The 14,343-nt window shown below is 55.4% G+C and overlaps 6 protein-coding genes across 6 annotated transcripts; 2 read left to right on the forward strand and 4 right to left on the reverse strand.

The window, feature by feature from the left end:
• Positions 1-526: 526 nt before the first annotated feature.
• Positions 527-1,374, forward strand: L226DRAFT_176478 (uncharacterized protein). Its single transcript, XM_067672678.1, has one exon. The coding sequence runs from the start codon at positions 732-734 to the stop codon at positions 1,218-1,220; it is 489 nt and encodes a 162-aa protein (XP_067532066.1). The 5' UTR covers positions 527-731; the 3' UTR covers positions 1,221-1,374.
• Positions 1,375-1,944: 570 nt separating this feature from the next.
• L226DRAFT_573965 (uncharacterized protein) lies at positions 1,945-3,620 on the reverse strand (the record flags this gene model as incomplete). Its single annotated transcript, XM_067684954.1, has 5 exons — positions 1,945-2,123; positions 2,212-2,406; positions 2,471-3,192; positions 3,251-3,377; positions 3,437-3,620. The coding sequence occupies 5 exons, from the start codon at positions 3,618-3,620 to the stop codon at positions 1,945-1,947; spliced, it is 1,407 nt and encodes a 468-aa protein (XP_067532067.1).
• A 706-nt stretch (positions 3,621-4,326) lies between these two features.
• L226DRAFT_573966 (uncharacterized protein) lies at positions 4,327-5,801 on the reverse strand (the record flags this gene model as incomplete). Its single annotated transcript, XM_067684955.1, has 6 exons — positions 4,327-4,572; positions 4,646-4,930; positions 4,996-5,034; positions 5,095-5,385; positions 5,455-5,721; positions 5,781-5,801. The coding sequence occupies 6 exons, from the start codon at positions 5,799-5,801 to the stop codon at positions 4,327-4,329; spliced, it is 1,149 nt and encodes a 382-aa protein (XP_067532068.1).
• Positions 5,802-8,035: 2,234 nt separating this feature from the next.
• Positions 8,036-9,248, forward strand: L226DRAFT_615505 (kinase-like protein). Its single transcript, XM_067686782.1, has 3 exons — positions 8,036-8,076; positions 8,137-8,396; positions 8,460-9,248. The coding sequence occupies exons 1-3, from the start codon at positions 8,071-8,073 to the stop codon at positions 9,067-9,069; spliced, it is 876 nt and encodes a 291-aa protein (XP_067532069.1). The 5' UTR covers positions 8,036-8,070; the 3' UTR covers positions 9,070-9,248.
• A 642-nt stretch (positions 9,249-9,890) lies between these two features.
• Positions 9,891-11,195, reverse strand: L226DRAFT_468524 (uncharacterized protein; the record flags this gene model as incomplete). The annotated part of the gene is made up of 5 exons (XM_067676140.1): positions 9,891-10,127; positions 10,166-10,459; positions 10,508-10,546; positions 10,601-10,897; positions 10,971-11,195. Coding segments are annotated over 5 exons (1,092 nt in total), but the record flags the coding sequence as incomplete, so codon positions are not given.
• A 1,412-nt stretch (positions 11,196-12,607) lies between these two features.
• On the reverse strand, positions 12,608-13,720 carry L226DRAFT_615507 (uncharacterized protein; the record flags this gene model as incomplete). The annotated part of the gene is made up of 1 exon (XM_067686783.1): positions 12,608-13,720. One exon carries the CDS (start codon positions 13,718-13,720, stop codon positions 12,608-12,610), a length of 1,113 nt encoding a protein of 370 aa, XP_067532071.1.
• Between the last annotated feature and the right edge of the window lie 623 nt (positions 13,721-14,343).

The raw sequence follows: 14,343 nt of genomic DNA on the forward strand, positions 1-14,343 counted from the left end.
GACGAGTCTCTAAAATCTGTCACATGCGAGGCTCTTGCCAGTTCATCAGGAGCCTTCGAAGGCTCTCACATGAAACAAAGCAGGACGAACAAGCTCGCGAGGACCTTATTTCCCAGCTCTTGTCCAAGTCGGCATGCAGCCTTATATTATTGTCTCCGCAATACAAGTAAAGCTGGACCGATGTGCCGGGGACACGACCTCGTCGGACCGAGCCTACACTTCGCAAACGAAGACGAATGCAGCCCCGCGATGTGCACCCTCGGATCGCCGAACGACGTCCATCCAGAGCGACTGCTACTTTTAATTCGAAAGCGATGTTGAAGATTCGCGTCCGTCGACGAGCAGAGAGGTTCAGTGGGACGCCGATGCTAGGAGTTCGGAGCTGTGGCCGGGCCGTGCGCGAACGTTGCTGAACCTTCAGAAGGATCGGGTTCAGATAAGTATGTATCGCACGGTGAGCATGACAGCCTCGCTGGTCTCAGGACACTTCTGCCAATCTGAGTTCATGTATGTCAATTCCGTCTCGCATCGGACCGACGCCGGACGCCAGCGAATCATGCAGTATAGTCACATCGATGGACGGCGGCTCCGTCGAGACGTTCGCCATGCTGAGTCCTGACGCGGACGCGTCTCTTCTCAGATCCGGAGGAGAGCCAGCTGCAGCCCGTCGACATAACTGCGAACATCAAGGCGGCTAACTCCCCTTCGAAGGGTCGCCCTTGTGGTGTCGTATGTGGCGCTGGCATCTGCTAACACTGAGTCTCAAGCCCTATCTACCCCTTCGAATAGCGCGGCGCGATCCTCAGGCGAGTCCCCGACGAGAGCCTAGTATGCATCACTCTGCTTTTAGAGCAAAGGTGCGAGATCCCACTGTTTTACAACTGCAGATACCACCAGGCTCCAATTCCAGTGGACCAACGCCTAACGAGCAAGAGGAGGCTGGGCTCACTCGAACTTCGAGGCCCCGAACTCATCCTGCTCCTACGTATTCAATAGGCGCCCACCCATTGAAAGCGTTCAGCAAGCTCGAGCTGCGCGACATCGGTACAGGGGTCTCTTCCATCTTGCATACACACGCCAAAGGTCCTATTCACAGTACTGACTGCGAAGAACACTCACCTCAGGTGTCCCGCGGTAAGACGTCACGCTATCTCCGCGCTCCTTCCAAGCCTGCCGGGCCTCTGCCTATTAGGACCGTCGGTTCGTCGGCACCCCAGTAGAGCGCTAGCTGCTTCCGAGACTGGGGTCTTCGACACCCAGCGTGTCGCTCGATGTCGCCACGAAATGTGAATTCTATAGTGGTGCCGACAGCCGGGGACCGTGCACGAGCTGCCGGTGCGACTTGCCCCACTGATATGTTTGTTGATCAGAGGTAGCCTCTGTTATTGTTCGAGTATCTGGGGTCGAACATTAGAGGTTGTTATCATGAGGACGGAATACAAGATTCACCTTTCGCGTTCTGACCAAAGGACCAAAATATTCTTACTATCCTCCAGGGCCTGAGCTGCGTACGACTATATGCTCAAACTTAGAGTTTGTCTGCAGGAGGATAGCACATAGCGAGAATGAGAGAGCCTAGCAGGAAAGCAAGTCTAGCAGAGTGACATCGTGGCCGAGTGTCAAAAGCAACGAGTTCGCTAGCGCCCACGTTGGCGACGCCCTCGGGCAATCGTCCTCTGAGAGCAAAACGATAGCATTGAGTACCTGGGTAAGACTACACAACTGAACGCGCACAACACGATGCATGAATACTATAAAAAGCGTATATCATCAAGTCCATCAAGGAGTCGTAAGCCATTAAGTGCTACTTTTCATGAATTCATGGGAAGGGTCGAGTCCGTGCAAGTGGGTAAATGCGCGAATGCGAGCAAGTCCGAGCTCGAGTCCGTGTCGTACGTATCTGCATGAGATGGCAGAAAATGAAAGGAGCGCACGTCGAGCAGATCAGAAGAGACTCAGTGCAAGCGCAACGGCCGCGCCGACGACCGCCGCGGCGTACTGTGTGCGGCCGAACGCAATAGCAGCGCCGCTGTCGAGGAAACCGCCCTGCTCGCCAAACGTCACGTTCTGCGGGATTGACGAATTGACGCACTGTCCGCCCTCGATATCCAGGTTCATGAGATCTGCATAAATGCGCGTCAGCCGTCAACGCTCAGGCGGGAAGTCTGAAGAGCGGGAATAGCGCTAGTTGAGGGAATTGAAGGGACGTACCCTCGGCGGTGCGGTAGAAGAAGTAGGTGCCGTTCTTCACGTTCTTGAACGGGCTCGTGTCGTACGGGATCTTGTCGTCCGAGTCCGTCGCAGATGTGTTGCGGATGAAGATGCACGCGATGTTGTTCGGGAACTGCTGCGCGATCTGCGGGTATGCGGAGAGCAGCGTCGAGGAGGACGTGTCGCCGACGAGCACTATTCATAGCGTCACTAGTATTTAGCACATGTACAGACGAGGGTGAGCGAGCGAGGGACATACCGAACTTGCGCTTTGGGAAAGTCTGGAACAGCTTCAGGAGACTGTTCTGACGCGCGTCCAAGACTTGAGACGGCTCGGTGAGGTTGATGGGGCGCATCTCGAGCGAGCCAAGCGGGAAGTTGTTGAACAAGTAGTCGACGTATGTTCGCGTCAGCTCGACGGGAGTAGTGGTATCGTAGTGGAACGCAGCAGAGGAGAGGTTCTTTGCCCACATCGCGAAGAGCTCGGGCACGCCGGGCACGTTCACGTAGGGCTGAACGAACGAGTTGTTGAGGCCCTGGTTCGGGACGTACACCTTCGTGATGCGCATGACGTCGTCGATGTCAGATACAATGGAAATACCCGTGGATGGAACGAGGATGACGGTGCCGTTACCAGGCCCAGTGACGTTCATGATGCCTGTCTGGATGACCTGCACCGAGGTGCTGCTGTTGTCGCCAAGGCCGGGGACGGTAACGAACTGGTCGAACTCGCCAAAGTCATCGGTGGTCTGGAGCTGGATACCGGAGGAATTGGTGATGCTGGATCCGTTGGCGAAGACAAGAGCGGTGAGATTCGCCTTGGGAATCGGAATCGAAGCGAGGTCCTGGGTGCGATTCTGGAGAAGTTGCTGCTGTGTGGAGTTGAGGTTGTTGGTTGAGAGACCGTCGATCAGTGAGTCCAAATCGGACGTGCTGATGTTCGGAAGCTTGTACGCGAGCCCATAGAAGCGCAGGTTCCAGCTGCAGTTGGATCAGAAAATGGTACTTCGCGTACTTCCGACGGTTTCCGATGACTTACTTGCCGGAGTAGTTGGCATAGGAGGGTATGAGGAGTGCCGACGCAGATACGTTGCTCAAGTCGTTTCCATTGTTGACCCCAATCTTCTTCTCGATGTCACTCAAGCTTGGCCAGCCTCCGAGGATGGCTTAATAGAGTACGTCTATCAGTGTCCTGAATCTGATTGGCATGCTATGATGGACTGACTAGGCAATGCTGAAGCGACCGCTCCCGTTGCACTCGAGAAGATAGACTCGATACTGGACGCCGCCTGAGGTGCTGGTGCTGGTGCTGGTGTCGGTGCTGGAGCAGGAGCAGGATTGGGCGCGGGACTCGCAGCAACGAGGACGGCAAGCGAGAGCGCGACGAGGGTGTGAGGAAGAGCGAGCATGGCGGTACGCGGCTCCGAGCGAAGAAAGGCACAACTGGGTCTTGGCAGAGTTCTTGGCGGGTTTTATGGCTCGGTGAAACGCGCATGGAACAGGGGACGCCGTTGCGACACTGTGGAGACTCTGGAGAGCACACCGCGTGCAGTGACGTCAATCGCCTCCCATCTCCCTGCAAGGTCCGCAGAGATCACTGTTCGCAGGCACAGCTGACGCTTTCTGGGAGCGTCGAGACCTGGAGAATTCACGCCTCGGGGGCTGCGGTCCATGACGGCTCATTGACTGCATGGCCCCACCCTCGGTTCCTCTGGCAACGCGCACGGCGGCGAGCGGTCCTGAACCTCCTAAGCACAGAAAATTGGACTTTTGTTCAGTGTATTTGAAGACTGTCTCAGCTATCTCGTACTCACTGTGGTTAAAAAGATATGAGAGAGGCGGGTGTGGTGGCGGTAGAGAAGGAAGGACGGTGACGGACTTACCTGGGACGAACGCGACACGTCATCGTCACGTGCGCGTGATCATGCGCGTCATCGAAATGTTCCCAACCTGTCCACCCAAGAATCGTTTGAATTGCTCCTACCGGGCATCGTGGTTCATCAAGTAGATGCCCCGCTGGAGTAGGGGATGATATACGCATACATCTCACACTAGCGTACGTTGCTATGCCAACGCGAGGAGGGAATCCACCGAGAGGAGATCCTAGGCTGAACACTAGGACGACAGGTTATTTTCTTGTTCCGGCGTATCTTCCTGTTCTTTAATCGACTGGCCTGAACCCGAACTTGACCAGGTCAAGAACTCGAGCGGCTTGGTCTCCGGGGCGATCTTCAACGCTCTAGGCGGTATATTAGACATGACCTCCAGGAGAGCCATTATTGCGCCGTGAGCAGTCGGGCGAGCCTCTGGGTCAGGGTCGGTCAGTGAGGTGAGCACAGCGTCGACTTCAGGGATGGTACTCTAGATTACGCATAAGTTCCAGGTCAGCAATGGACACGGAAAATGGTAAGCCAGTACACAAGCCAACGCGTACCTTGAAGTCGCTGAACGACGTCCCTAGCTGCCACACGTCCAGCTTGAACGGATCGTAGGGCTTGCCGGATTCAACCTCCGGGGGTACCGGACGACCGTAATGGTCCGGGAACGATCCGCCCATAGGCAGACCCGTGCAGCGCCGCTCTTCCTCCGGCACTTCGGGCGGAAAGTAGACAGCAACCTCGAAGTCATTGATGTAGACGCGAGGTTGCGATGGGGGCATGAACTTCATCTCGAGGGACTCCGGCAGCCATTGGGCGAGGAAGTTGTCTCTAAAGACGTCCTGCCAACCGTGGATCGTCAGACATCCCATGTACTTGGATGACATCATGAGTTCAGGTCACGTACCCTGTGCGCGACCCCGATGTTGTGCAAGTAGACGAGAGCCTGGTCCAGACGATTAGATGAATTATGAAGCAGCAGGCACAGGGTCGGGCGGTACGGTACCTCGAGGCACTGCAAGAACAGATGCAGTATGTCACCGACGGAAGACTTCGCCCAGAAGTTATACGCGAGGTACAGCGACCAGCCAGCTTTGGGGAAGATGCCGAAAGTGATATCCTCTAGCTCGATGATCTCGAGCAATGGCAGCGAATGGTTGATCGCGAGGAGGCTATCTGGGCCTCGGGCAATCATATCGAGCAGCTCTACATGTTCTTTGCCGTCCTCTCCGATGGCGAGTACCCGGATGACAACGTCTCGCCCATCTCGCGCCCGGGCCGCGCGGGTTAGAGCGTTCTGCAGTGGCGCAAGCTCAATACTATCTCTGACGCCACAGTGAAAGTTCTGAGTCATGAGTCTACTCACCATATAATCATATTGGAGGATCCGTTCTAGATTACCGGGCCCATCGTCGTTCCAAGTACGATTCGCCGAGATATACATGAAGCCGCTTGAACACGGATCAAATGCATCAGAATCCGGGGCCACGAGCATGCTGTTGACCCAATAGTCCCATAGGGTATACCCGTGGGCCTCAAAGAATCCGCGTAAGTCTTTCCATAGAGCTTCACAGGGCTCAAAGGATTTCTCATGACCTTCAGGTCGTCGCCAGGACCGCAAGTCTCGAGGAAGCTAGAAACCGATGTAAAGGTCAGGGAAATTTGTGAGTATGAGAGAAATAGGCACCTTACGTTTGCGCGGATGTCAGCCATGCGTTGAAATATCGGCGCAGTCGCAACGCGGGAGGATACGGCGATCGGTGCAGAGGAACCAATGCTGAGAGCGTGGATGTGTGACGCGGCCCCGGGAGTGCGTGTCGTCTGCAGCCAAAGAGATATAAGGACAAGGTCTGTCCCCGGAATACAAAAAGACCACGATGATTATTTCCTTGGAATCTTTTGGGCGCCGGAGAAGTTGCGGACTTGGAATTTCGACAAGGACCACGGCGCTCATAACACAGCCTTTGTGGGCGTACTAGTAGGCCAAACCTTACTTGGATGTACGCCGGACGCCGATGACATAGGGAATGCCCGTGGGCCGGTTCCGATGTGGCTTTCCCATCACCCAGCTTGAGCTCAGCAAGTGTAGGATCGTGAGCGGACGGCGACGAGGGGTTCTCAATAGAGCGCACATGTCCATTTATTAGAGACCAAGTACGGCCCGGGATTTCTGCCCTTGAACTCGAGAAGAGGAGCATCCGATAACGCATCCAGAGGTCGCATGGTGAGCTGTTGTCGCGATTCACATCAGCCCGAATGGACGACTCCGCGACTTCTCAACTTCTGGTGTCCCTGGGTCGTCCACTTCTAGTGTCCTTGGATCCCTGCTTCGACCCGTCCACGGCCCACACGCATACAACACGGATACTCACCAAGCCGCAGCTCTCACCGTCTGTGGGTCCACCATGGGAATTACCCAAAGTACCGAATGGTCTTGAACAAGAGCCTACATGAAGGTTTGCGACCCGCGTCCTGTTGGGAGCCTTAGTATATAAAGTCTGAGGAGGATAGACGTGTGTTTTGACTCATCTGCTCAACTGCATCGAACTCGACCACCACCCCACACTGCTACCCGTTCACAGAAGATTTTCCGTGGACACCATGGTATAGTCGCCGTACCTGACTTGCTTGTTCTGATGCTGATGGGTTGCGTCGTTCCTCTTCGTATGGTGTAGGCAAGCTTCAAGCGCAAGGTGCGAGAGGTTTCATGCGCGTCCATCATTCGCCCGTCCTGACGGACAATGGGCATAGGGTCAACGCTACGCCACAGTCATTGACAACAAAGTATATGTTGGCGAGGTGGTTACGGGAGGCGAAAGCTCTGCAGGGGTGAGTGCTCACCTATTCCGAGTTATAGTCATACAATGTTCAACTCCCTATCCCAGCCGACCTTCAAGTTGCGATATGCCGACGGTGATCAAGCGCATATTCTGATAGCTGCTTGCACGCGCACGATGTATGTCACATCGTTACCATTACGATGTCATCGTGGAGGGCTAACTCTTTCGCCACTAATCCTCAGAAAGCCACTCACGATTGTTCCTCCCCGTATTCCTCCGATCCAGAATGCGATGGCGGGTCTTCCAGCCCATGATCCCCTTCCTGGTTACCGGGAGGCCGAACGAAGGTCGAAGAGGAGCTCTCGCCGTGACAAACGCTGGGATTCAACCTATTGAGCACGTCTCGTCGCCACACTGGCTCACCAGTCGACCGAGCCTGCCACTGACTAGACGTTGTATCGTACCTTTGTATTCTGAGCCGTAGTATACCACAATGCATATTTGTTAGTCCCAAGGATGTCGAGAAGAGCCGTCAGTCCCTCGTATGTGGTCGTACGAGTCGTAGGATCAGAGCCTTCGGCGGCCCAGCGTGTCCGGGACGGCGTTGATCTCGGGGGATCGTATACTGCTGGTGTCGGATAACATCAGAACAAGTCAAAAGACAGAATAGCTGTCAGAAGAGATACACACCTTTAAGCGGTTCCAAACTGCTAGAAGTTTAGCTTGAGCGGGTCGTACGGTTGTCCCGAGGAGACCTCCGGCGGAAGCGGGCGACCCGGGTTGTCCCGGAATGCTCAAGTAGATGTGCAGCGAGACTGCCGTTCTCTTGAGGTCGATTGATAACTGGTGAAACTGTGCGTAACGATTCCGTAGGATCCCTTGTGTATGGTTTGATGGAGAACTGAGTCATGGTGACGTCAAGTTTGGGCAGGAGGACTCACCGTGCTCAGATAGTGCCTTCAATTGGGTTGTGCCTGACGGTGGACGGTACTAGTAGTATGATCGGGTAGCATATCAAAGGCATGCTGCTGAGGTAGCCAGGTATCGACGTACGTAGTTTGAAACAAGGAACAAACACAACCAAGCAACACAGTCACATGAAGCGCCGGCAAGGGCCGGTAGCGCTTCCAAGTCGCTGAGTCTCGGAGTCCGCTCCTCCGACTCTATGCCTTGAGCTCAACCTCAGCCCTGCCGCCGATCGAATGGCTGTGAGTATTAAACACCATCACTGCTCGCCTAACACGCGCTAACAAATTATTGACACAAAGACGCCATCGATGGTTCAACCACCTGTTGACTTCCCATTTCCCCAGTCTTATCAGGACCTCGTCCGTATGCAACAGAGCAACCCAGTCAAGGTCCTGAAAAGGGACGACTACGGGTACAAAGTTGTTATGAAGTTGCGTCCCGGCATCGTTCTGAAGCATGGAGGAGAGTTTGCGGACGAGATCCTCTGTATGAGGGTCGCTCGAGCAGCGGGCCTCCCAGTGCCGGATGTGCTTTATCATCCGGGTTCTGTCAACATAAGGTACGTTTTACTGTGCCAATCCGTCCTCTTCCTCAGCTCTCTGACGCACAGGCTGTGTTGTAGAAACCCTTGGACCTACCCACCTGTCAAGAACGTCTGGTATTTCTGCATGGAGGAAATGCCGGGTGTATCACTCGACACGGTGGTCGATCAGTTGTCCGACGACAAACTCTTATCCCTGGCTTCGCAGCTTAGGGGCTACTTGGACCTACTCGCTCGCGTGCCACACCAGGGTACAATCGGTTCTGTTGATGGCGGCTCCTTCCGAACTCTCATGGTCTCTCCGCTTTACCAGCCCGAGCGTCCATTCCAAAATGTTGCCGAGTTCAACAACTTCCTCAGCTCGCTCTATGGGCAGTGCGTCGTCCCGCATGCGATCTTCATCGAACACACCTCCTGTCTCCCAACTAACGACACTATTCGTTTCACTCACGGAGACCTCGTTCCAAAGAACATAATGGTCGACGCCAACGGTGAGCGCATCACCGGGATCATCGATTGGGAAAACGCCGGTTTCTACCCGTCCTACTGGGAGTACTGTCGCATGCACGACGGTATGGCCATGACGCCGGGTTGGGAGAAGATCCTGAACACGGTTTTCCCAGAACCCAAGCGACAGAAGGAGATCGACGCCGTTCGTGCGATGCTTGTAACGTTTGACATCCAGCTCTGAGGAGCGCCACATGCCCGCGATGTGTTGTGCGCAATGCACTAAGACGGCGACGGACGGTTGATGCTACATTGTCGCATGATCATACTCGCTATATCCTATTGAGACTGCTCTGTCGTGTACTATGTGAATATTAGCACTGTCAGTGCCAATGGCCAAAGAAGTGACCACTGACACTGAGTCGTCCGCCAAGAGTCATCGAACGAGGCGCGGTGTAGCGGGAACGACGGCCACCAGTGACCGTGGTCGGGGAACTCGCGTCACCCGCAGGCCCATGCAACGCCGCTCTTCCGGGGGTATGTGCTGCGGGCAGAAAGCACAAATCAGAGTCGTTCAGGGCCCAGATACGCGGTGGATATGGTGGACATACTCTTCTTGCGACGATGCGGATCAGACCTGGATGAGAGAAGCAACGTCTGGAAGTTGAAGGGTGTATGTGACGTATGGGTGGACGCACCAACAAGCCTAGAAGCACCACCGGACGCTGTTGACTTCAGCCCCTGATGAGTTGACGATTAGATGAATTGTCACACGTTCGGCGTGATTCTGACCTTCAAATTTGGCGAGTTGGGATCTGGAGGGCACCATGACGCAAATGGTAAGTGGGACGCCCGTGTCCTAGGATTAAGGATCAGTCAGACGGAGAGGGAATCATCCGATGTGTTCGTACATCCCCATATTCTATGAATGATGAACCATGTTTTGATAGCAGAAGCGACATGACACAGAGAGATAGAGTAGCAGAGCAGACCGGGAACAGATACCGATAGCATAAGCAAAAACACTGGACATGATCGCACGGGGAGAGAGAGGAGCAATAAGCCCTATTCCGGAACAGCGGTGTCATGCGGAAGCGAGCGTATCATCGCGGCGACTTCAGGGGAAAGTGGCGCCACGGCAATTTCTGGGGGAATGAGTAGAGACTGTGGCGGGAGTGATGCCACAACCTCAATCAGTCTATACAGCGCGTCGCGCGAGGTTGGCCTCGATGAAGGGTCCGGAGAACGCATTGTCTTCATGATCTCATCGATGGACGAGATTGTGGTCCTCAGGGACAAATACTCAGCCCAAAATCGCACTAGCGAGCATCGATGCATACCGTGAGGTCCGCATAACTGGTCGCCAGTTGCCAGACGTCCAGCTTGAACGGGTCATATGGCGCATCCGACAGGAGCTCGGGAGGTTTCGGCCTGCCATACTGCTCGGAGTCTGTCGAGAAAGAGTCGCCGTTGGGGAGGCCGACGCACACGCGCTTCTCGATCGGGACGTCGGGAGGGAAGTATACAGCAGTCTCGAAGTCGGTGAGATACACCCTCGGACGGGTGACAGCAATCCGATTCATCGCCAATGACTCCGGATAGAACTGTACTAGGAAGTTGTCCCTGAAGGCATCCTGAAGGAGCGTGAGGGACGTCGGGGAGAAGGCGCAAATGTGGCATACCATATGTGCAACACCGACATAGTGGATGAAAGACAACGCCTGGTCACCCCGGTCAGCTCAACATGCTAGTCGGTACGTCAGATCCTGACGCACCTCGATGCATTGCATTATCATGTCGACAATATCGCCCACCGAGTTCTTCGCCCAGAAGCCGTTACCGTACGCAGTAGTCAATGTGAAACCAATCTTGGGGAAAATCCCAAACGTTATATCGTTATACTGAACAAACTCGAACACCGGAATCGCATGGTTCCGGTAGATCACGCTGCAGTGGTTGCTTGAGAGGAGCTTCAGGATCTCGACGTGCTTTCGCCCTTGCGATCCAATGGAAAGCGCGCGGATGACCACGTCCCGCCCGTCTCCTGCCCGAGCTGCGTGGCAAAGAGGGTTCTAGGTGTCGGACTGTGTGAGTGAAGGTCGAAGTGTGATGGGTTCTGACTTACCAGATTCATGAACTGCTAACTTCACCCTTCGAGTCATCCCAACCGCGCTGCAAGGACGCATACCCGAAGCCGTTGCAAATGAGACTCTCATCCGGCGGCAATTGGGTATACTGATATCCCAAAATCCAGTAGGTATATCCGCATGACTTGAAGAAGTTACGCAGTTGCTGCCAGATGCTCTCGCCAAGCTGGTCATCGGGGTCGTGCCCTGGATCCCGCCACTCAAAGAGGCTGGCAGGAAGCTGCGCGCAATGTTGTCAGCCATATGTTGGACGACGTGGAGAGCGAGCTGTACTGTACCTTTCCGCGTTCCTCTCGCCGCTTGTTGCCTAGACAGATTTTGCGAAGGGTTCTGAGCATGATCGTGAGGGTGAAGACGGGGCAACGAGAGCATACCCGGGCTGGATGTCATCGAATCTTGCATCACAAAATCTTCCAAATCACCAGGCCGCAAGCAAGTAAAACAGAGTACTGTGATTTGGGTGAGCCTCGAGGTGTATTGGTGAACTGCAGAGAACAACTTCCGCGGACCTTGAATTGGGCGCGTGAAGGTGAGTGCACCGCCACGAACCTAACCAAATTCAGAGGCATATTTGTTGCACCTTGTCTCCTCTCCGTGTCACAGCGGCGTGCGCTCCGAGCTCTGAACACAGCTCTTCCGGGGTTCTTTCTCCTCTCTAGAATATTGATCAGGCATGACCGCCCAAGAAACGTTCAGGAAAGCTTCGGCTGTCCCTGGGCGCATCAACCACCGCAGCATATCCTGGTCCATGCCCCATGATGGTGATCTCGTCCAGGCACCTTGGCCCGCGGAACTTGAAGGGGTCCGAGTAACGAGTTGTAGACAAGTCATAGCGTATGAAGCGTGCGCAAGCGTACTTTCAAGGCCGAGGGCAGACAAGAAGGACGAGCCTCAATCGATCAATGACCGACCATGCGCAGCGGCGTCGATCATAGCCTCCGAGTTCGAGAATCGACGTGAATGCGTTGTGGTTCGCGAGCCTGGTTATCAGATTTACCGTCGTATTCGTCGACCTTCTCACCAATACTGTAATCAGGAACATATGTATACGGCGGGTCTTGATCATGACGCGAAGCGCAAGTGGCATGCGGCGGCTCCTCCCTCGTTGGCTGTGTGAGCCCCTGTAGAGCGAAATAAGTGTATGCAAGACGAACAAAAGAGGGTATTCTCAAACATTATGCGGGGATACGATGGTGTGCGTACTGTGAAAGTACAATGTACGCGTATGTGGCGAGCGCTGCAGCGCCGCTCTACTGAGTACTCTGACCGATAGCAATGAAAAAAATCAACAGCGCCGCATGCAAAACGGCATACCAGAACCCATCATTAGAATGGTATATAAGCCAAGCTCCCTAGAACTCCAATCCTTCCTCCGTGTGGTGGTTTTCGTCGGGCGTCGGTACGTCGTACCGGTGCATGAGAGTCGTCGCGTAGTGCGTATGTGTGTGTGTGCGTGGGCGTGTGGCGGCATGCGAGTGTGCGAGGGGAGTGCGAGAACGAAAGCGAGGTGCGTCGAATGATAGAATGTGAATGTGGTCTCGGAGGAAAAGGTCGGTACATGCGCGCGCAGGAAGCGTCACGGGAAGGCATAACAGGGCGACGATGGGGAAGAGGTGATTGATGATCCGCGGAACGTTATCTTGTCCGCGACTTGGACAAACTCTTCCTGCCACTGCCGACTTCGACGACGCTGGTGCGCAGCGACTCAGTCCTCGCCAGTTCCGCGAGCAGGCGATGTTCCGACGCCTCATCATCCGCCGTGGGTTCTGATGTGGCTGGGGCATCAGAGAGCAACTTCTTCCACGACTCCTCCGGGATCTCTTCCTCCCACACGCCGCCCTCTCCTTCTGCGGATGGCGGATGTTGTTGCCCGTGATCAAAGAGATGGATCGCGTTGTTCCGAGGCAGAGGCTCAGTCTTCCCTCTTAAAGAGCCTCCTCGGGGGCGCAGACCGTGGTGTCCTCCAGCAGAGTCATCTTGGCCGTCCTCCGCTGCCTTCGCCGCCGCCGCCTCCTCCTTCTCCTTTGCGCGCATATCCCGCATCGACATGCTCTTCCACAGCGCCCGCCCTGCGCCCTTCATGAGCTTTCCCAGAGATACAAGCGCATCTTCCGAAGGATCACTCAGGGCGCGACTCCGGTGAGCCCGCGCGCTCATGTCCTCATCCGCGTCCACGCCTGCCTCTGCTTCCCTGATCTCAACCGGCCCGCCCTCTTCCATCTGCCCAGCATATCCTCTCCCGCCTTCGACGCCGCTGCCAGGGCCATAGGGGTATGGGACGGAGTTGGGATCGTAGCCTTGCTCCCGGAGCATGCGGCGGTGACGGAGGAGCTGCGAGCGGGCGGCGATGCCGAGTTGGCGGGAGGAGTTGCGCTTGCGAGGCTCGAGCTGGGGAAGAGGGGCGAAGGAGATGTTGGGGGAGGACGAACCTGAGCGCGTGCCCGGAACGGTGAGAGAGGAGCTCGAGCGGATGAGGATGCTCGGACATGGACTCGGGTTCGTGCTCGACGCCGCGGAGGCCGTCGAGTCCGTGCTGTGGCTGGTGTCGAGCGAGGGCGCGCTGACGGATGAGCCTGTGCTGGTGTTGGAGTTTCTGCTGGTACTCGCGTTGGACTCGAGAGACCCGGAGGAGCGGGGGATCCCGACCGCGGCGGGGTCGGTGTCGGTGACTATGGCAGCCACGATGGCTTTAAAGGACGAAGAGTCGGACGCGCGGTCGCTGGTAAGGTCAGAGCCAAGCGCGGACATCGTTCAGGGTGTGCGGGGTTTAATAGGTGATGCAGCGAAGGCGAGACGTCGAGATGGGGGACCTGAAGGGAGCGGGAGTGATAAGGAGCGACAAGGTTTCAAGGAATGCAGCTAAGTGTATGGTCCCGCCAGGGTTGTGCTCGACGTCGTGGTCGTCGTGGTCGTCGCCGTGGTCGATGGCTCGCTCGGCGTCGGCGTTGGTAAGAGGGAAAATGATAGGACGCGTCTAGACGGGTCTGCCGACATGTCTTCCGAGGCCAATCCTGGGCCAATCCTCCGAAGTGTGTCACGATGGCCAGGAACGCGCCTCTGATTAGGTAATATCTCCCGATTAGTGCCAGTCGTCCTACGCCGATCACGATGAGGTTTTTCTCTGCGTCGTACGTGAAGTATAGGTCAGTATCATGTAAGAGGTCTTGTTGTAGTAGAACTCACCGAAGACACTGAATTGAGGCTCACCGGGCCAGTACCTCTCTTCTCTCGCCGTGGAAAGTTCGCTTGCAAGTACAACGCAGCGTTATGACAAAGCTGTCACCAGTCTTCCGGAGGGTAAGGTGGGTGCCTGTACGAGAACACCATGAGCGTGTTGCGATTATGATGGCCCTAAGGGCATGGAAGCACAA

The sequence above is a fragment of the Lentinus tigrinus genome, assembly GCF_003813185.1.
Source record: "Lentinus tigrinus ALCF2SS1-7 unplaced genomic scaffold L226scaffold_29, whole genome shotgun sequence".
In the NCBI taxonomy this organism is placed as follows: Eukaryota; Fungi; Basidiomycota; class Agaricomycetes; order Polyporales; family Polyporaceae; genus Lentinus; species Lentinus tigrinus.

Excerpts from the sequence above, each read along its gene's own strand:
- L226DRAFT_176478 (XM_067672678.1), top strand. The coding sequence starts at position 732 with ATGTGGCGCTGGCATCTGCTAACACTGAGTCTCAAGCCCTATCTACCC.
- L226DRAFT_615505 (XM_067686782.1), top strand. Across the intron at positions 8,397-8,459 it reads CCGGGTTCTGTCAACATAAG|AAACCCTTGGACCTACCCAC; the intron begins GTACGTTTTACT and ends GCTGTGTTGTAG.